The 24,134-nt window shown below is 29.0% G+C and overlaps 3 protein-coding genes across 3 annotated transcripts; 1 reads left to right on the top strand and 2 right to left on the bottom strand.

Moving 5' to 3' along the window:
- Positions 1-1,279: 1,279 nt before the first annotated feature.
- On the bottom strand, positions 1,280-3,800 carry LOC149054555 (uncharacterized). Its single transcript, XM_089230125.1, has 2 exons — positions 2,928-3,800; positions 1,280-2,635 (listed from the first exon to the last, which is right to left on the bottom strand). Exons 1-2 carry the CDS (start codon positions 3,798-3,800, stop codon positions 1,280-1,282), a joined length of 2,229 nt encoding a protein of 742 aa, XP_089086251.1.
- A 24-nt stretch (positions 3,801-3,824) lies between these two features.
- LOC149054554 (uncharacterized) lies at positions 3,825-6,476 on the bottom strand. The gene has a single exon (XM_089230124.1). The coding sequence runs from the start codon at positions 6,474-6,476 to the stop codon at positions 3,825-3,827; it is 2,652 nt and encodes an 883-aa protein (XP_089086250.1).
- A 9,029-nt stretch (positions 6,477-15,505) lies between these two features.
- Positions 15,506-20,832, top strand: LOC149054553 (uncharacterized). Its single transcript, XM_089230122.1, has 6 exons — positions 15,506-15,799; positions 15,908-16,108; positions 16,176-16,372; positions 17,300-17,439; positions 18,329-18,927; positions 20,686-20,832. Exons 1-6 carry the CDS (start codon positions 15,506-15,508, stop codon positions 20,830-20,832), a joined length of 1,578 nt encoding a protein of 525 aa, XP_089086248.1.
- The last annotated feature ends 3,302 nt before the right edge of the window (positions 20,833-24,134 follow it).

Genomic DNA, 24,134 nt, shown 5'->3' with positions numbered 1-24,134 from the left:
CTTCGATTTCAAACTTTGGGGGTGGTTTCCGATGTAAAATTGAAGATCCTTGGTGCATTATAGAGGTCAAAAGTAAACATTTTCCAACAGTATTCAAAAAAATCGAGAAAAACAAAAAAAAAAATGACAGAAAAACGGGAATTTTTACGCAAAACCCGTTTTCGAGCAAATCGATTTTTTTATATGGTTGTTATTCAAAAACTAATCACTGTAAATACTTGAAATTTTCACCAAATGTTTATGTTAGTGTTATCTATATACAGTTTAATTTTCAAAAATTTTTGAATTTTTTTGAGTTATTTATAGACCTCTGAAATTTTCGATTTTTTTGAGAATTTTTATTTAAAATGTTGGACGACCAAAAGAACTTAAAAATTTAATACAAGGTTCCTTATAAGTTTTTTTTATTGTAGCTAAAAAAAATTAAAAATCGTTAGTAACAATTATTTTTAATAAGCGTTTATAGTTCAAATTTTTACGAAATATGTCGAAAACGCGAAAATTTGCGGGTAATTTTTAAGTTGAAAAATCATAAAATTTTTTGCGTTTACAACTAAAGATTGAAAATACAACACTATGTTTTCTATAAGTTTTACTTCAAGTAGCTATAGAGCAAACTCGAAGCATCATTATAGGAAATGTTTCGGCTCAGTTTCAATTTGAATAAAAAAAAAAAAACTAAAGAAATACTAGTGGACTGTATAATTGATTGATATATTTTATTAATAATACTTGAATAATAATTTTAAATAATAAACACTATTTTAATTGTTATAATAATGTGAATTTACATTACGTCGCGTATATTGACCGGCATTGTCACCGACGCGTCGTCGATATCGAACTGACGACCCGTGCCTTAATATTTAAGTGTTATTGCCCGATCCATAGCGATATCATAAATGATAATAATGGTGCTATACATTATCGATAATAATATTGTACATTAAACATAGGGGCCACCTTGAAGGATGGTCTTCAACATGATACAATAAATAATATTAAGGTCACGGTCTCTGAATGGAACAAAAATAGGTAAAAACATATTAAATTAATAACTAATAAATTTAGCCCACAATCAAAAAGATTATTGAAAATTGTATAAAGTTTGCGTTAACTCACCATAATATAAGTACAAAATTATAATTATTAGTTAAATAATATACTAAAATAATATACATAATAAATAATTCGTTAATTCAACTAATATAAATACAAATTACAATAATTAATTGAAAAAATACCCTAATAATACATTTTTTTTTTTTTTTACAACTTTTTATTTTTTTTGACTTGATTCATCGTTATCTTGCATTGGCAATAGGCATAATAGCCTCACCGCTCTCTTCCTCGGCCCACTTGGAGTATTGACCGTTGCGACTCGTACGACGCCGTCACTGCCCGGAAATACTTCGCTCATGCGTCCCAGGTGCCATTGTAACGGGGGTAAATTTTGGTCTTTTATCAATACCATGGAACCAATTTTTAAAACGGAATTATCTGGCTTATTCCATTTGGAACGTTCCTGGAGTTGACTTAGATACTCTAAGCTCCAACGTCTCCAAATTTGATGCGTAATGTGTTGTACCTTTTGCCACCGTGACAACAAACTATTGGTTAAGTTATTTATTTCTGGTTCCGGCAACGCTGAGAGTGAGTCTCCTATTAAAAAATGGCCAGGAGTAAGGACGGATAAATCAAAAGGATCAGTAGATAACGGGGTAAGTGGTCGTGAATTTAGACACGCTTCAATCTGTACTATTAGCGTATAGAACTCATCGTAGGTCATTTTTACGGATCCTATGCTGCGATTTAAATGTTTTTTAATGCTGTGAACCGCCGCCTCCCACAGTCCGCCGAAATGAGGGGCCCGTAGAGGAATGAAATGCCATGTCATTTCATTATTGGTCATAAATTGATTAATCCGTATTTTGTGATCTTCCACCGACATTAATTGTTTTAATTCGTTAAATTTATTGTTCGCACCTACGAAGCAAGTGGCGTTATCGGAATATATATTTTTACATAAACCTCGGCGGGATATGAATCTTTTTAAAGCAGCGATAAATGCATCTGTGCTTAAATCGCACACTAGTTCTAAATGTACAGCCTTCGTCGCGAAACATACGAACACGCATATATATGCTTTTTGAGCTGCGGCATTTCGTCGATTACTGCATTTCAATAGAAACGGTCCTGCGTAATCTACCCCACAATTCTCGAAACATCTACTCGCCCAATCGACTCGAAATTTGGGTAAATTACCCATTAAAGGTGACACATTTTTCGGTCGTGCTCTAAAACATTTTACGCATTGATGTACGACTTTTCGCGCACATCTCCGCCCATTGAGTGGCCAATATTTTAATCGCACCGTTGCAAGTGTAGCATGAGGACCAGCGTGCATTAACCTTTCGTGTTCGCGTAACATAATTAATTTCGAAAAGTTTGTCTCCTTAGGTATAATAATTGGAAAACGTTGATCTGTATCAATAAGTGTCGCGTTGGTTAGTCTACCGCCCACGCGCACGTTTCCATCATCGTCTATGAACGGGTTTAATTTATGTATATTACTACTCAACGACACATAGTGTTTGCTTTTTAAATCTTTAATTTCCGAGGAAAAATATGTGCCCTGTAATAGTTTAATTATTGATTTTATTGCAGTTAATACCTCGTCTGTATTAAGCGGGCCGGTAATTCGCGGAATATTATTACGTTTTGATAATGAGTTATTTTTGTATCGTAATAAGTACGCAACGACGTGCGATAATTTGTTCAGCGTCGAGTACTTATCAATGTCAAACGACGCGCCCACCTTTGTAGTACACACTATAATAGGCGTCTTCATTTTTGATATCATTTATATGTGCGGAACCTTCTATATATGCTGTTGAATGTTTAAATTCATTATTTATTAACCATACCGGACCATGCCACCAAAGCGTATTGATTTTTAATTCGTTCGGCGTACACCCTCGTGACAATACATCAGCTGGATTGTCGTTCGATTTCACATGTCCCCACTCCAAACTATTAGTTAATGTTTGGATTTCACTGACACGATTCGCAACGAATGTTTTCCACCTGCCTGAATCTGCAGCTAACCAAGCTAAGGTGACAGTGGAATCTGTCCAAAAATATCTTTTTGACACACTTATATTAAGTGCTGGTATAACTGTGGACATTAGACGTGATAAAAGTAGCGCCGCGCATAGCTCTAATCTAGGAATAGAAATTACCTTTATTGGCGTAATACGAGATTTGGCACACACTAATTGACATGTAATATTACCGTCCTTATCTGACGTACGCATGTATATACAAGCGCCATACGCCTTCATGGACGCATCTGCGAACCCGTGTATCTCAATTTGTTTATCATTATTGGATCCAAGCCAACGTGGTATATTAAAAGTATTTAATTCATTTAAACAATCGATATACCCGTTCCACACCGATTGCATGTGTGGTGGAATTTGACTATCCCATTCAATTTTCTCACGCCATAAATCTTGTAGTAATATTTTGCCCACTAATATTACTGGACCTACTAGACCTAATGGGTCGAATAATGTTGCTAGTCCAGCAATAACATCTCTTTTGGTTACCTCAATGTTTATTTTCGGTGGTTGAACAACGTAAGTGTAATGATCACTGTTTGGTTCCCAATATAAACCCAAGGTCTTCACACTTTCCTTATCCATTGATACTGACGATGTTTCGTTTTCATTTGTGTCCGGGATTAGGTTTTTATGATTTGCTGTCCATTTAGATAATTCAAATCCTGCCTTATGCATAATTGAAATCAGTTCATTACGTAATTATATTGCTTCCGTTAACGTATCGGCTCCGGTGAGACAATCGTCTACACAGAAATCGTTTTTTATAATTTCTTTTAATTTTACGTTGACGGCGTCCTCAGCAATGCGGTTAACACAACTTACTGCCAAAAATCCTGCCGGTGCTAAACCGTATGTTACAGTACACAACTTATAAATTTTTATTTCATCATTTTGATCAGATCTCCACAATATGCGTTGATAATCGCGATCTTCTTTGTGTATTAATACCTGTCGATACATTTTTGTTATATCGACCGAGAACGCATATCTATGTGTTCTAAACCGAATGACGATTTCTAACAAATCAGGCTGTATTTTCGGACCATTCATTAATGTATCATTTAATGATATGCCGGTACTTGTTTTTGCTGACCCGTCGAAAACAACACGAAGCTTTGTTGTTCTACTGCGGTCATTTATCACATACGAGTGTGGTAGATAAAAGCAATTATTGTCATCGATTACCTGTTTATCACCGCCTGCGTCGCATACGCACTCCATGTGTTTAAGGTTTTCATATTCTAGCATAAACATTTTATATTTCGTATATAGCTCGGTATTATTGCGTAATCGTTTTTCTAATGATAAGAATCTTCGTAATGCTGATGCATATGAGTTACCTAACTGCCGATAATTGTCCTTGAATGGTAACCTCACCACAAATCTACCGTCTTTATTTCTCGTGACGTTCTCAATAAAATGTTTGGAGCATGTATTTTCTTCGTCAGTGAAATTACGTTTTAACGACACCTCTTCCATTTTCCAGAACGCTTCGATTTTACCTTCTAATATTTTATATTGATTCCGAGTTGCTAACAAGCATGTGTTTGGTCTTGTCATACTTAAATTATTCGTCGTTTTACCTACTGCTACCCATCCGAACAATGTTTTTTGTAAATATGGTCCATCATTGATTTTTATTTTATCAGCGCACATTATGTCCCAATAAGTATCTCCGCCGATAAGTATATCAATATTACCTGGATAATTAAACGACGGGTCTGCCATATATATATCACTCGGAACATTCACACTGCGTATAGACGTTCGTGGTAATGGGCCCGTTATCTTCGATAACACTAATAGGTCAATTATCGTAGAGTACGAGTTATTTAATGAGTTGATTACAGCTGTTACCTTATATTTTATTGTATTATTCGTTTCACTGATACCGCATATTGGAATGTTTACTTTTTCCCGCTGAAGTCCGAGTTTGTTTACCAAATTGTTTGTTATAAAATTGCTCTGTGATCCGCTGTCTAACAACACTCGCCCATGCGAATGCCTGCCAGCGGGACTCGATATTTTGATTATTGCCGTAGCTAACAACACTTCGCTATCAATGTTGACTTTTGCTGTATGCGCAAATACTACTGCATTGTTTGATAATATATTGACATTTTCGTCAACTGAACTTGTTTCCTTATGTAAAAGTGAATTATGCAACTGTTGACATTTTATACATTTTCTCGATGGACATAAATTTACATGATGATCTGTTTTTTTTAAACAATTTTTGCATAATTTTAATTCATCGACCTTCTTTATTCTGGACGCTATGTCAAGTGCCAGAAATATGGTACATTTGTATATTGGGTGTGGTTGTTGACACATGTAACATTTCATTTTGTATGTAGATAAAAATGTTGACGCACCCTTCTTTGATGTTCCAACTTTTGAGATTTTTGATAGTGAATAATTAAATTCGTTTTGCTTGCCTGTTAGTAATCTAGCATTTTCGACTGACTCTAACATTTGATTCCTTTTACCTAAGAACTCCACTAACATTTCTACACTAGGTAGTTCTTCTCTGGACGTTTCCATTTCCCATTGCTTGATAGTGTTCGTATCAAGTTTCGTGTAAATTACATGTAATAACAACGCACCCCAATTGTATGGGTCATGGTTTAGCGCTTTTAATGCTTGCATATGTCCGTTTATCGAATCAGTTAATTGTTTTAATTTGATTGCCGATTCTTTATTGATTGGCTCTAGATCAAAAATACGTTTTGTATGCGTTTGTATTAACATACGTGTATTATTGTATCTTGTGGTAATTATTTTCCACGCTTTTTCATAGTTCGATGAGGAAGTTTCCAAATTTTTTATTAATGAAGTTGCTTCGCCTTCTAACGCATTTCTTAAATAATAAAATTTTTGGATATCTGATAAACAATTATTTGTATGTATCATTGCACAGTATATGTCATGAAACGTTACCCAATCATCAAATTTTCCCGTGAATGTAGGAATTTCGATCGGCTGAAGTTTTACAAATGAAAATTTGTGACTTGCTTTTTCACTTTGATCAGCCTGTATTAATTGTCGACCTTGCGCGATTGCGTTATTTCCCTCTAATCTCTCGTCGACTTTTGACAATAAATCATAGTATAAGTCTTCGAATGTGGACCTATATTGTACCTGTTCATTACTAACGTCTAATATCTCTATATTATTTTGTATGGCATCAAATTCGCTCCATGCTTCACGTATCTTTTCAGCCCGTAATCTTAATTGCGTTGTGACATTGGACTTTGGGTCATCCAGAAATGTTTGAAATCGTGTAAGCTGCCCTTTGATCTGACCGCGACGTAGAACGAATGCTGCTAATTCATTATCATCGCTAGCCATTGTGATCGACTTCTACCCAATATCTACCGTTTATAATGTTATGATGATATAATATTTTGGATATAGGCTTAAGCACAATTTCCCTAACGGATTTATTTTGAGTCAAGGACGAATTAATAAGACTTATATGAGGCCACTTTTTATTTAAATACGTGTTAAATCGAGACTCACTCACCTGATGCTGTCTTCTTTCTTGAAGCTTTTTACTGATCTTCTTCCGTGAACTTGTAATTCAAAATACTACAATGCGTGTAATAATATTGACGCGTACGTTACGATCCGGTTCGTTTGGACCAATGTTTCGGCTCAGTTTCAATTTGAATAAAAAAAAAAAAACTAAAGAAATACTAGTGGACTGTATAATTGATTGATATATTTTATTAATAATACTTGAATAATAATTTTAAATAATAAACACTATTTTAATTGTTATAATAATGTGAATTTACATTACGTCGCGTATATTGACCGGCATTGTCACCGACGCGTCGTCGACATCGAACTGACGATCCGTGCCTTAATATTTAAGTGTTATTGCCCGATCCATAGCGATATCATAAATGATAATAATGGTGCTATACATTATCGATAATAATATTGTACATTAAACAGGAAAAATTTTAAGTGCGTTTGAATTTTAAATTTTTACGAAATAGGGTAACGATAACGATTTATCCTCAAACGATTTTAAATATTTGTAATTATTCAAAAAGTATAAGTCGTAGATACTTGAAAATTTTATCGGTTATTTAGATTGGCGTTTTCTTAACATGATTTAAATTTCAAAATATTTTGACTTTTTTTGAGATATTTATAGATGACTGAAATTTTCAATTTGTCTGAACATTTTTTTTGAAGTGTCGATATGAATTTTAAAGTATCTACGACTTATAATTTTTGAAATATAACAAATAATATTTAAATTCGTTTGACTCGTTTGAGGATAAATCGTTATCATTACGCGATTTCATAAAAATTTAAAACTCAAACGCTCAAAACATTTTTCCTATAATGACGCTTCAAATTTTCTCTATAGCTATTTGAAGCAAAACTTATGGAAAACTTGGTGTTAAATTTTATAACCTTAGATATAAATACAAACAATATTATGAATTTTGAACTACAAAATAATTTGCAAATATTCATGGTTTTGACGAATTTCTGTCAATATTTGAAATTCAAATGCTAATAAAAATTTAATTTGAATTTCCGGTTGACATTTTTTTTGAGATAAAGATTGACAAATTTGTAAGGAATCTTGTATTAAATTTTCAAATCTTAGATTTAAAAGGAAATTTTTTTATGAATTTCTAGGATAAAATAATTTACGAATTTTCGTGATTTTTATGTATTAAGTCAAAATTTGAACTGTAAATGCTTATTAAAAAAATGTGTGACTATATTATATTTCTTTTATTTTTCAAATAATATTGTATAAATATTTTAGGAGCCTTGTATAAAATTTTCAAATCTTAGGTATAAAAAGAAAAACTTTTATGAATTTCGATCTAAGATAATTTGAACATTGTCGTAATTTTTATGTATTTAGTCAAAATTTGAACTTCAAATGCTAATAAAAAAAATCATGCCCATGTATTTTTGTAATTTTTTAATCACTGTATCAATAACTTATGAGGAACTTTGTATTAAATTTTCAAGTATTTTGATAGGGCCAAAAAAATTTTATCAACACTTCAAAAAAATTTTTTCAGAAAAATTGAAAATTTCTTTTGTCTATAAATACCTAAAAAAAGTCAAAATATTTTAAAAATTAAATCATGTAAAGAAAATGCTAATCTAAATAACTGGTAAAATTTTCATGTATCTACGACTTATACTTTTTGAATAATAACAAATGTTTAAAATCGTTTGAGGATATATTGTATCGTTACACTATTTCGAAAACATTTAAAATTCAACGCACTTAAAATTTTTCCTATAACGACGCTTCGAGTTTTCTCTATAGCTATTTGAAGGAAAACTTATGGAGAACTTAGTGTTATATTTTTAATCCTTAGTTATAAACAGAAAACATTTTATGATTTTTCAACTTTTAAATTACTTGCAAATTTTCGCGTTTTCGACATATTTCGTAAAAATTTGAACTATAAATGCTTATTAAAAATAATTGTTACTAACGATTTTTAATTTTTTTTAGCTACAATAAGAAAAACTTATAAGGAACCTTGTATTAAATTTTCAAGTTCTTTTGGTCGTCCAACATTTTAAATAAAAATTCTCAAAAAAATCGAAAATTTCAGAGGTCTATAAATAACTCAAAAAAAATTCGAAAATTTTTGAAAATTAAACTGTATATAGATAACACTAACATAAACATTTGGTGAAAATTTCAAGTATTTACAGTGATTAGTTTTTGAATGACAACCATATAAAAAAGTCGATTTGCTCGAAAACGGGTTTTGCGTAAAAATTCCCGTTTTTCTGTCATTTGTTTTTTTTGTTTTTCTCGATTTTTTTGAAAACTGTTGGAAAATGTTCACTTTTGACCTCTATAATGCACCAAGGATCTTCAATTTTACATCGGAAACCACCCCCAAAGTTTGAAATCGAAGCATTATTTCGACTAGTTATGCTATACACACACAAAAAAAAGAAACACACATCATTGTAAAATCAATACATTCATCACTTCGTTCAGAATCTAAAAATAAAAAATATTTTTTATGTTATTTTTTTTATGTACATATTATTATAATATTTTGTATGTAAAAAGGGCATAATTACCTACGTGCATAACAATAAAATATAACTTTTTGTAAATATATTTTACATGTTTATTTGCCGCGCTAATTAAAAATCATCTGTAACGATTTATGGTCACAAATAAAATTAATTAGTCACCGATGTTTTTTTATTATTGCGGAAAATATATGCGTAAAATATTTAAGTACATTATATTATATTATATATTTTATTTTATTATTATGTACGTTTAGGTAATTATGCACTTTGTGTATAGATAATATGTACATTGTACAATATGTACAATATGTACATATCACATATTTATAAGCTTATTCATACGTTAGTTATCCATTGTATATGAATCTAAATTCTCAATAGTAAAAATTTGTCTCTAATCCAAATTTGTATATGTATCTCTATTGTATCTTTTAATTTATACATTAATAATTTAATCACTTAAATAATATTGAACACCTCTCACCACAGCTATATTATATACTGTATATCGTTATTTTATGTTTTCATATTATAATTATTGTAATTGGGTTCGTCCGTTTAATAAATTATTAAATATATATTAATGTTATGTTTCAATTAATTATTATACATAAATTAAATGTGTTCTTTACATTTGTAAGTACCTACATTATTTATATTTATATAGATCATATGAACATGATAAGTTTGTAATGTTTGTATACAGATTATTTTTTTACTGCAAATTGCTATTGTATTAAATAATATAAAAAATTAAAGTATTATTCTATTTATTTCATATAATATGTTATGTATAACACTCAACTTCCTATATTAAGTTTAAAAATAAAATAAGTAAACAGGTATGTATTTTATACTAACAAAAATATTTAAAACGTTATACTAATTGGAGATGAAAATATCGTACGATAAGTACTTCAGGTCACTAATAAGTAATATCGTAAAAAACGTGACACAGTTACTAAAAAAACCTATTTAATCGTAATGAAATTATTGTTACTACATGTTATTACATGTATTTTAAAAAGTAATTGGGTTAGAAATACAAATCAAGTTTTGGTGTATTATTATTTGTATGCTTTATTTATCGATTAATATTCTTAAGTAAGCAGGGGCTTTAATTAATAAATAGGTTGCGACTCGTGACTCGTGAACTAGGAGCTACGTACCGAGCGGTAGTGCATAGTAAGAAATACTTGGATGACAATTTACGCAACGGTCAACTACATTGACGCGAAACGTCTATAACGACGGTCCGTGATATAATAATTAGTGATGGGAATAATCGAATGAAATAATCGAATCATTCGATTATTTGAATAATCGAATCAAATCGATTATTTTAAAAATCGTTCGAATAATAAAATAATCGAATAAAACATTCGAATGATAAAATAATCGAATAATACATTCGAATGAGAAAATTAGTTGTAAAAAATAAAAATCATGATAAAATCTTATCTAAGGATAAAATAAACATGTTATGGTAAAAATAATCGAATGCTTTTCTTATCTCACTTTTCATTTACTCCTAAGCGTTACCCGTATAATTATACTACTGACTACTGTATAAAATATATATATAATATTATATAATATAATATATTCTATTATAATATAGTTTATTTATAGTAGTATAGTACCACTATACCTATACCCATTGGGCAGCCTTCAGTTGCAGCGTATTTTTTGTATTGTTCAATTATTAATAATATTATATTATAAATATAAATTTAATATTCATATTGTGGTTTACTGTGGGTATATTGAATAGAATAATAAATTCACTTTATTTTCGATACCTAGCAAAAAGTAAAAAGTAAAAACCGGAAATAAGAAATGCAATACAATTTTTTTTTTATTTAAGGAACGTTCAGTATATAAGTTACTATTTAGCTCGACAATTGTAAAGCAATAAAATATCTAAATAATGATAAATACAAACTTATAAATAGTTTGATATAACAATTCGAATTGTATAAGTATCATGCAATACGATTATTTCTAAAAATAGTTTTGGACTAATAGTAAGTATTAATAGTATTATAGAAGTAATAACCAATAGGCTGCAATAAGAATAAGATACCAAAAACAATATTACGTATTATTAAATTATAATAATTTAATCATTGCGATTTCTGACATTAGTCGAATAAGAAGTGTTGACGTGTTGTAGTAAAATGGCACTTGGTACTACTAATTTAGACTTAAGTATTATATTATTATTATTAGGTATTATTATTATTATTATTCGATTATTTTATTATAAATGATTTAAAATAATAATATACCTGCCACTAAATCAGTAGCACTAACTAATAGTTCAATTAGTTAGTAACTATAATCATTCGAATAATAAAATAATCTTATAGATTTTCTGCCCAAATTAAGGAATTTATAATTTATTTTTATAGATAAAAACAATTATAATTTACCTATAGGTAAATACACTTCAACTGAGTATTACCTAATTATATTATTATTTATTGATATAGGTATTGGCCATTAGGTACACTAAACACTATACCAATGAGTAATGAGTAATGATTATTGACTATATTTATAAAACCAATTAATAAAAGTATAAAGTAGTCAGTACTATTATACTAGTGAGATAAAAAAGCATTCGATTATTGGATCATTCGAGTGAAAAATTCATTCGAATGATTCATTCGATTATAAAATTTATCGATTACTAATCATTCGATTATTAAAATCATTCGATTATTCCCATCACTAATAATAATGTACCGCTCCCGCGATTATAACACAAGCGCCGCGGCGCGTAGATGATGGGCGTGGTTACGGCCAGCCGCGACGGCGGCGATACGGAATACAACGCCATCTCTTGAGCGTTGTATGTTTTTCACTTTTACCACGACGGCCTCTTAATGGCTTTCCTTTACTTAAACTTTGTTTCACTGTATTGTCATCATCGACGGAACTCCATGATTTATTAACAACATGTGATGATAATACTTTTTGAATTTACAATAAGGGGCTCCAGCATAATATCATCATGTCTTAAGAGTTAAGGAGTAATATTTAGGCAATTCACGTAACAGAAACTTTTGAGCTATATCTATAGCTGTAGTAAATGAAAATTAGTGTGTGTTTACAAAAATCGCTATGTAATGCCGCGTCGGGTAACTGTCGAGTACAAAGTCAAATAATATAACAAAATATAAAACCGATATGTGAAACACTCGAAAATGTCATCCACTATCATTTTTTTAAGTAGATGATTTTATTTTATAATTACTCAAAAATCATGAAAAACGGTTGTAAGTGAGAACGTTTTATCCAAGTCGCTCATGAGTGAGAAAGACAACTAATATTGCGCTGATGCTAACTACAAATATGGTACATTTTGGCAGTGTTTGGAAAGAACGTCGTTTATAAACGCACGTTCACGTTTATAGTTAGTGAACGATATGCGAACGTCATTCGTTTTTTTCAAATAGAACGTGGACGTGAACGTTTATATACTTAATAAATAAAATATGAAAAATATTATTAAGAAAAACATACAGTTGTATTAATAATGTGTTCTAATTAATATAGGATTTACTGAAAGTTGATTTGAATTCACTTCAAGCTGAAATGATGGTTGCCAAAAACTGTATTCAAAACTATAATAATAAACCTGAACCGGGACCTGAACAAAAAAATCAAATAAATTTATTCAAAAAAAATATAACTATTTCAACTTTTCCTAATGTATATAAACTTTTAAATTTAGCTCTGACCTTACCAATTTCTTCAGCATCATGTGAGAGGACATTTTCGACAATGAGACGTGTCAATACATATATACGGTCAACTATGACTCAAGACCGTTTTTCCTCACTGGCAATACTAAATATTGAAAGAGATATTTCAAATAATATTGATTCTAATGATATATTAAATATCTATTCAAAAACCAATAGACGCTTGGAATTATAGTTGAAAACAAATAAATGTCTTATTTTCATTTAGTTTAGTGTTTTTTTTTTCTTATTAAGTATTATTATTTTTGCAGCCCCCCCGATATATTTGATCACCCTACGCATATGTTTAAAACACCAGAACACTAGAACACTCAAACTTTGCGCATAAGAGCCGTAAAACGCGTATTGTCGTAAGCAGCAGCCAGCAATAGACAAACAGTCGAGTCAGCAGTACAGGACATAAAAACATAATGAATATTATACTATTTAATATTTATATTATTGCAGACCAATATAATTATTAATTTTGTTGATCAATTATTATTGTGTATGATATGATCGCGATAATAATGTATATAATAAATATATATATATATATGTATTTGTATATACATATATTATAAATGGATATACGGGTTGTTATAAACTAAGCATACGGAGAATTAGGGTATTACCCAAAAATAGGAAAACAACACAGCCGCCGCCGCGCTACGTCTAATTATAACAAGAGCCCTTTGATAACGCTGCGTTACATGTGTACCATGTGACTCTGGCTTATCTTAAAGGACTATATCACAGCTAAAAATATATTACAATATATTATAATTCACATACTAGTCCACTGATATGTACAGTAAATTATAGGAAAAGAACATTGTGATATTTAAAAATTAAACAGTTTTAGACGTCTCGCCACTGTCATTTGCGATTTGCCCTTTATCGACTTTCGATATTCTCACGAGCCACTCGAGATTTGTTTTTCTTTGAGGTCTTTGTTGGTGTATTTATTGTGATTGTGTCATATTTAATATTTTTATACATTTGTATAGTGTATACTGTATAGTGTATACCTAAATTAATTTAATTATAAATAATTAAAATTAAAAATGAACCCCAATGATGGGTACAAATATTATAATAATGGCAGTCGAAATGGAATCACGTAAGTATGATTAATTATAAATACCTACCTACCTAGTAATTATGCCAACTTAAATTATATTAATTTTGCACAATTTATTCATTTCACTTGAATTTTTTTTGTTATACCTATTCAAATTCCAATATTCAATTGTATTACCTTTGCAATAGTGATGTTTTTTCAGTTAATATGTCATATTCAACATAGGTAATAATTTAAGACACGTCATTGTTATTATAATTAACTATGAATTTAAAATAAACATGCAGTTATTGTAATTATTTATTTTTAATATTTCAGTTATTTTAAATGCATTAAAGCTCGTACACATTTTTGTAACGGTTCTATAAAAAGATTGGAAAATGGTACATTCGTTACGGTTAAACCACACAGAGGTCATGGTAGAGAACCAGGGATCAATAACCAGGGCTTGATCTCTAATTTCCGAGCAGTTTTAAAACATCGAGCAGCTACAGAGAATATACCCTTGAAAAGCATATACGATGAAGAATCAAGAAGGTATGTTCTTAGGGTCATAAAAAGATGAAAAATAGTGATAGTCCCCAATAACAGTCATTCTAAAATTCAACATTTAATCTTTTTCAGAATTGATAAATATCTCACTTGTTGCAGATGTTGTAACTGGTAATACTGTAGAATAAATAAAAATTGACGTATGTTTGGAAAATATAAATATCCATATTTTTTAAATATTGAATAATTTTCTATATACTTTCAGCATGAAGTATTTACAATACTTTTTTTTTGTATTAAATACTTAATTGTATTGAATAATTTTGTTTTTTTTCAAACATTTTATTTTTATTCAAAATATTTGGTTGGAAAATTATTATTGCCAACTACAGTAAGTTTTATTTAGTATTCTGTATTTCTGTGTTAGCCCAAAAGTTTGTAAAAACCAGGTTTTTTCAATAGATATTCAATAAAAATATATGTACATTTTGAAAACTAAGGTCCATATTCAATTTAATACTATTTGTAGTCGATGCTTAAGAATAAGTATTGCTTAAGCTACACTTATGATTCAAATGAGATACATAAACGAGACTTTGGCTTAAAAAAAGAAAAAGTATTACCTACTTAAATTAAGGTTGGCCCGAGACCTACCTTAAGCGTTGCTTTAAGTTATTATCACAGATTTGTATTTTTAAATTATAAAACTTAGCTTAGGCTATATGTATTCTTAAGCATTGACTATGAATATTGAATAAGGCCCTAATGTTTTTAAAATTTAATAAACATTTATTTAATAAAGTGAATAAAAAAATAAAAATAAGTGATGGTATATACAAAGAATCTTAAAGACCTTCATTTGAAATCAATTATTCACATTTATTTTTATTAAATACTGTGTCATTTATACTGTAGGTAATTTATTGATATTGAAAAATAATTAATACAGGCATGTGGTAGCAGCAGGATTATATCCATGGTCTACTGCTGAATCGATTATGCGATTTACCAGGAGAAGTACAATGCCAAGACTGCCAAAATCACTATCCGACTTGGCCACATTGTTTGAAAATGAACAACTCAATAGATTTGGATGTTGTGATGCTCCATTCTTTAGAGAATGTGTACGTGATGTTGACGGCAGGAGTAATGTTATTTTCGCATGCACCAACTTGATACAGCATGTACTTAGAAATGTTGTCACTGAAATACATGCCGATGCAACATTTAAAGTGGTCCCGGTTAATATGGGATATCAGTTGTTGACAATACACTGTATGATTCAGAACTATGTAAGATATTGTTTTATTTTCATATGCCTAATAAAATTTAATATTATTTCAATAATTTTTCATATATATGAAAAATTAAGGTTAAAAATGCTAAATTTATTATTTCAGTCCATACCCATAGTATATGTTCTAATGGAAAGCAAGTCGAGGAATTCGTATGATTGTGTAATACGATTTATTAGAAATAATCTATTGCCAAACTTAGCTCCAGAAACCATAATTACAGATTATGAAACAGCACTGAGGGATGCGCTGATTTCGGCATTTCCAGAATCTCGTGCTGTTGGGTGTTTTTTTCACCATAATCAAGTACCTATTAAAATAAATAAAAAAATAAAAATTAATGACATAATATTTTTGTATGTACATTGTTAAGGCTGTATGGAGAAAAATGAAAAACTTAGGCTACTTACACCATGTCAACAACAATGACAATGCGTTGAAAGCTTTAAGACTCCTCTTGTCTATTCCGTTATTACCTGCCAGAGATATAAACAGTGGGTTTTTATTGATTCGGGCATTTTGTCGAAACCATGGAGTGCATCTAGAACGTTTGTTGACATACTATGAACGGTAACTTATAATAAAAATATCTTGTTTAAAATTTAATTAACAAAAAATTATACATTTACATTTACAACTAATAACAAACCTAGATTATTAAAATAAATATTTTGTTAAATACCTAACAACTACTTTAAGCTATGAGCAATGTCAGTAGGCAACATTTAACAGTTTATTGAAGCCAATAATTTTCAATAACATTAGTCATTACTCATTACATTAGTAGTTAAGAAACTATTCTTAGCTGTTCGTACATCCTGTACAATTTCCATTAGGTGTCTTAATCTTAAAATAATAAAATTTAGAACTTATCTACACAATACATTTTTGTTGTTAGATAATAACTTTACAACTTATGGGTTTTATTGGAAATATTTATTTAAATTGTATTATAATTAAAAACAAATTTTAATTCTAGAATTTCATAAATGCATATATAATATTATATAAATCATTTAAGTCCAAGGGAGGTCAATAAGAAATACATAACATATAACAGTTGATTTGCCTGCAGAGATAATATAATAATGTTTTAACATTCTAGCTTACAATAACTACTTTACTCTCGTGTTCTACTAAAAAATTCCCCCAAGAGCCAAAGCTTTGTGTAATAAACTTACAGTTGGCTAAATTTACATTTAAACTGTAATATGTAAAATTGAGTAAGAGAAAAATGTATTTGCTTTATATTATTATTAACTTTAAGTACTGACGGTATATACACTATAACCTAGTAACCTACATAGTACATTGTTTAGATCTGATCTATATCAGATTATCAGGTGTACTATTGGACACTTTTCCGTTGTATTCATCTGAATATATTATTATCGTTATAATTATTATATCTTTAAATTCTAATTTTAAATTAAAAAAAGTCTAATCTTGTATAGAAAATTAATCTAACAAAGGTGAAATCAATAATTTTGTTTAAAGGTATTGGATAAGAAATGTTGGTCCACAAATTGTATCAGTTCACGGATTGCCTCGTCGAACTAATAACAACATAGAAAGCTTTCATAATGCTCTAAGAATTAAGTTTTCTGTGACTCATCCTAGTTTGTGGGTATTTCTTGGTAAGAAAATAATATCACATACAATAAATTCAATTTGACAAAGAATGTATAGTTGTACAGAAATGTTATTATTTTTTGATTTTTTTTATTATTTTTAGTCAAAAACATAATGGACAGGGGGGGAGGGGGTAGCTTTACCAGTCAAATAATTTATTAATTACATTACTTTACTTCTCAATACTGGTATTACCATTCATTATGGAATAATCAAAAATAATAATAATAATAATAATGATAATCAATGGTATTACCATATAAAAAGATAGTTCAACAATGTATTAATAATAATTAATTTATCTCTTGAAGGTGTGTCTACCAAACTTAGTATAGTTAAAAATTGTATATCATATTGATCTCCACTAAGTAGAAATAATGAATGTAATGATAGGTATTAAAACTTGATAGTGGATATTATTGCTAACATGGAAAAATATTAGATAGAGTAAAAAAAAATAGTTAAAATATGACGGTGGAAAATTCAATAATATTAATTTTGATTTTTGATCTATGAAAAGGGCATAACATACTTAAGTCATGTAAGTGATATAACAGTTAAATTTAAATGCAGAAGATACAAGTCATTTAAATATTAAATATAAAACTATTTATAAAACATATTTAAAAACCAAATTGAATAGAGTAAAAGAAATTATTTGATGATATTTTCTGGGTTTCTTGAAAAGTAGGAATTTTTGTCCCTCTTTATATGAACTTTGTCCAAATGATGTATTAAAATATTTGTTACCAACTAGCAATAATTTAATTTAATAATAACTAAACCTAATTTATAGGTAATAAATAAAAATATTACCATAACAATTACAGAGAAAACTTATTCTTATTAAATAGTTGGAACAAATATTTACATTATTTATGAATTTTTACATAGGCCATCTAACTCATTTAAACCAAAACTACCACATAATTGAGCAACAGTTGTTCAACAACTTGCGACCAACGAGGCATTTGAGGACAAAGTTCTTAGCAAATTCCCGCCGAATAAAAAATTCTACCGAGCAGTATGACTTGGGACTCATATCAATATGGCAATTTCTTCAACAATGCTCATATGTTAGTGCAGCATACGAGCAGAGGCAACGGAACTGGGAGATAATGAACGCTGATGAACCAGCCAATGTTCCAATTGAAGCAGATCCTTTGCCCAATAATGTCCCTAATGCAGTTGATCCACAGCCAATTGTCCAGATTGAAAATCCTCTGCCTAATCGGAATATAATAAGAGAGATTTTAATGGAATTGGATCAAGAAGAACCAATAAGGCCTGCAGCAGTTAATAATGATATACCTGATTCTCCACCTGAATCTCCAAATGCACCGCAAATGCAAGACGGTATTGGAAATGGAAATGTGTGTATGATATGTACAACTATATCACTAAATCAAACAGCAGAACAATATATTGTGATACCGTGTGGTCATGCATGGGTGTGCAGCACATGTGTCAGACAGTTGGAAGTTCCAAATACAGTTTGCCCCATGTGTCGTACTAGAAATATTTCATTTCAAAGAATATATTTTACTTATTAATTATGAATAATGATAAACAAAATGTTTTATAAATATACATATTTATAAATTTATACCAACCTTTATTTTATTTCCACGCTGTTTGCCCGTTTAAGAGATTTGATTTATTTTACTAGCAATTTTTTTTTATAAAAATACTCAATAACTCATAATTCAACCGAAATTGACAAAAATAATTAACATAATTAGTAATTTAAAATATTCATAATAGTTAAGTTTTATTTTGTAGTACAATAATGTAAAAGATAGATATTTTATGTTATATGCTTACCACATACTCATAAATTCAGAATATAACAATGTATACCTACTTAACACAGTTTATGACACTTCATATAGGTACTTAATCTATGTATACCTACTTTTATTTTTAGCTTTTAGTATGAAACTATGATAGCTCAATAGTTATATAAACAAATAAATTGGAAATTGTAAAAACCAATATTACAAAATCTATGTACTTACATGGTACCTAAAGAAAATAGAAACACACATTGAATAAAATTTTGTTCACGAGTCACGACGACTGATGTATTAATGTATAATGATCAAATATCAAATAAATAAATTCGAATTTCAATTAATAACATTATTAAAATGTAGGTTTAACACAATATTATAGGTAACTGTTACAGAAGCAAGTTCTACTTTTCAGTGTTAAAGAAATTCAATAATAAATGTTACTTGCAACAATGTAGCAAGACACTATGCAAATATAGACATAATACACAAATACAGTAACAGAATAAAATACACACTGAAATACTGAATATCGATAGGTTGTAGGGATTCTTTAAATGGCGCAACAAGAAACGTATAAGTACGTACGGCTCGTCAACATAGAGACAGATATTTGGATGAATTCATGTGGGTAAAAAGCACGATAATCCAATTATAGAAATTATAAATTGCAATTTTATTCTTAGTTTTTATAATACCTAGTTTTTGTAATACCTAGTTAATTTTTAATTTTCGCAATCATTTTTAATTAGTTTCTTAATTTCTTTTGATAATTTTATGAATCGTTAATATATTTTTTATACGTCTTTTTATACCACTATAGCACGGAACAATATAATCACAGATCAATAATAATCGCGCTTTTAACAGTTTAAATATTTACTATTTATTGTTAAGGCAATTTATTATACTCCACTTGAGAGCGCTAGTAACGTTTTTTTATTTTCCGGATTCTTACGGTCCGGGGCATTACACTCCGCGTATTTATATTTTCCGGATCTTTACGGTCCGTGATATAACGGTTCGTACATTTATACTTTCCGGATTTTTACGGTCCGTGATATAACAGTCCGTACATTTTTATTTTCCGGATTTTTACGGTCCGGAAATATACGGTTTACCACTTTCCGGATTCTTACGGTCCGTGATATTACGGTCCGAATATTTACATTCCGGAATCCTACGGTCCGTACAATTATTTTCCGGGCTTTTACATGCGTCCAAGTATAAAATTTAAATAACTATTTGTAGAGCATTTACTAAATGTTTGTGTCCTAGGTATAAAGTAACGAAAGATGTTATTAGTCTTCAAAACATGAAGAATTTGATTTAAAAGAAGAAGCATTTTGATACAAGGTAATTTACAAATAATATACTTATATGTATAACTTAAAATATATTATGATATTAAATAATATTATTACAAACTATATTAATAATTATTTATATTTTAATAAGTGTTCGAACTGTTTGCCATTTGCGGCTAAACAAAATGATAAACGCTTCATCACTTCAGTTGATGTAGCTTTACTTATCACTGAAGATTTCATAAAGTATTGGTGTAGACAAGGACAGGTAATTTATTCTTGTATTGATGATCATTAGACAACTTACTAATGTCTGAGTCACTCATTATCTAATAATTTCGAAAAATTATATATAGTTTTTTAATAAATACATAAAAACTTTTCAGATAAGGTGTTGCATATTTGATAGAAAGACGGGAGCGGACAAGCACACAGAACCACCAGATTGTTGGGTTGAATACATTAACAACCAAAAAATAAATGATTTACCTGATTTGAAATCATTAAAAATTTCAAACAATTGTATATCTTCATATGAAGAGATATAATTTTTATTGATTAAAAAATTCAATATTTAATACATAGTTTATTTGAATTTTTTTGGATGATGAACCAATAAAATGATTTTGATTATTACTGCTCAAAATATTATCGTTTTCAACAAGTATTTTTCCGATTGGTGATTTCAAATAGTAATTGTTGACATTATCTGGAGATTTATCAGGCGCATTATCATACACAATGGTTGATTTTACTGGTGTATTGTATGTATTAACTGGTGATTTGATTGGGCTCATATCAACTGAATACAAAATATACAATATTATAACAATTATAGTTAATTGTATATCTAGCAACCTACATAGATATTCAATATAATATATTATATAAGGAAATTATTATAAAGAATTTAAACATACCATTTTCTGAATATTTGGGAAGGTACTCTGGGTCATTATCTGAATCGACTATGTCTTCAATTTCAGATTCTGAAATGTTATTAAAATCAACTAGTTTGTCCAGAGAGTTTTTCTTTTCTGTACAAATTCAAATTATTTTAATTATTATTTTAATGTACATTAATCAATATACTAATATTGAACTAATCATGGACAACAATTTAATTTAATTGTATGGTAGAGAGGGTGGATGGGTGATAAGATATTTCTATACAAAATCTGACAATTAATAACATTAAGAGGACGTTATACCCACATGTGTTGTCTCTGTCTTACAAGTGTAAAACATAGCAAAAACTGTTTTGTGTGGAAATAACCGAAAAAGCTACAGTTATAATTAAGAAACTAAATTTTCACCATATAAAAAGGAGAACTTTGGCTATGAAATATTGTTTTTATTTTTTCGATATCACTTATACGAAAAAAGTTCTTATTATTTCAAAATACATTTTTTTTTGTGTTTTTAAAACTTGAACAACTGTTTTTGTAATTCCGATATCGAAAAAAATAAAAACGAAATTTCACAGCCAAAGTTCTCCTTTATATGTGGTGAAAATTTAGTTTCTTAATTATTACTGTAGCCTTCTCAGTTCTTTCCCACGCAAAACAATTTTTGCTATGTTCTAAACTTGTAAGTCGGAGACAACACATGCGGGTATAGTGTCATCTTAAAAAATTTTTTTATGTTGGACAGATTTGATTATTTCTTTACAACCACCATCTATGATACTAATTAATTTACATTTATAAAATTTAATAATAATATCTAAGTATACATTATTATAAATTTGACAAGTGTTTCATATTTATTTATAAAATAAATTAAACAATTAATCATATACCTATTTCTATTTTAAAATTGACTTATTTTTTAAAAAAACTTATTAAAAATGTATTTTACTTGTTATTAAAGATGGAGGACTTGGAATTAGTGAAGACTTTGAAGAATTTTCATATTTCTTGATGGATTTTTTTTTCTTTTTAAAATCTTCATTTTCAGAAGATAAATCTGACAAGAACTGAGCTTTTTTAGCTTTTAAACGAGCTTCAACTAAACTGCCTAAAATATAGCACACATTAATTAAATAAACAATAACTTTAAAATATTGAAGTTCAGCTAAAAAATTTGGTCATATTTCTTACCATATGGATGTCCAAGAATTCTAGCTGAAAACCATTGAAATTCAAATTTGTTTGGATAAGTCCGTTTTTCAATCATTCTTTTAGCAGAGTTTTTTGATAATGGCCATGCACATTTTTTATCCTTTTTATCGAACCAAACATTAGGAACTGACTCTATTGTATTATCTTTGAGAAAATGTACAACAAACCACATTATGCTGTTTCGTCAGTATTAAAACAATAACATAAACAAATTAATAGGTATTTTAATAAATTAAAATGAATAAATAAATAATAATTAAAAATAATATTAATAATAAAAATAATTTAAATACATTTTTAATAAATCATAAGATATTATAGGTATTAAGTATAGTAAAAAGTTTAAAAATAATAATTATGAATTAAATAGGTTAATAAAAATACAAGTTTATGTATGAATTAAAGGCATTGCAATTAATATGTTATTGTGAGTTAACAACATAACTTTTTTATTTATTTCAAAATAATTCCAATATTTTAAATTTTTAGAAGGAGAATCAACAATAAAAATATTTAATAATTTTGAATCAATAGGATTTTTATATAATGCATTTTTAGTTTCAAAAATTCTTCCGATTATTATTATGTGGTTTTGACTTTGTACAATGTTCAAACATTTAGCGACCTCTCCGCTGTTAGTTAAAAAAAAACTTTCTTTTTCAATGGCTATGTTCAGTTTTATATGGCCTATTTGTATTTTTTTAAATTGAATTCCAACAATATTATTAATCCATCCGTAGGTATGTGATTTTGATGTAATATACTGTTTTGGATTTTGAGAAACATTCTTTTGTATTTCACTACTATAATATACTTCATTATATCGATTTATTATTTGTTCAAGAGGCTTATCATGTTTTCGTACTTTGGATTTCAATTCTTTCATAAAATTTTCGAAAACAAATGCGCTACAATTATCAAGAGGACCGTAGCGTTCATAGTCATCTGATATGTGTGTAAGTCCATGAATATTGTGCGAAATATGTTGACAGCCATATATCATTTCAAACGTTTGGACAAAGTAATTCAAAAGTTGTTTCGAATAATTTACATATTGCTGGTAATCAGGACTTAGAAGTACCAACATAGAAACATGTAAGGCCATAAAATTGGTGTAAGCATCTTCATTCACAATATTTTTTAGCACAACCGGTCCTATGTACAACAAAAACAACCTTAACTCGGTAGCTTTCCACCTGCATACTTCTTGTATTTCTCTTGTTTTTCTAACAAAGTCAGAGGGAATATACGGTTTTAAATCTAACAATGAAGAAGTTAGCTTCTTGACATTACGACTATGTAAACGAACAAGCAATGGCCCTTTATGCAACCAAAGTAAAATTAATTTCTTAACAGCACCCAAACAGACTAAATGCATGTAGTTCAAAGAGAATGAATGAACTAAATCTAAGTTGTAGGCCACGTTGAGGAAATTCTGTAGCGGAAAACGTTTTTCTGTATGAACGTTGAAAAGGTA

The sequence above is a fragment of the Diuraphis noxia genome, unplaced genomic scaffold (assembly GCF_037042655.1).
Source record: "Diuraphis noxia isolate RWA-SAM2 unplaced genomic scaffold, SU_Dnox_SAM2 contig0006, whole genome shotgun sequence".
In the NCBI taxonomy this organism is placed as follows: Eukaryota; Metazoa; Arthropoda; class Insecta; order Hemiptera; family Aphididae; genus Diuraphis; species Diuraphis noxia.
The sequence above is the reverse complement of the archived record's forward strand: the minus strand, read 5'-3'. Positions and strand labels throughout refer to the sequence as shown.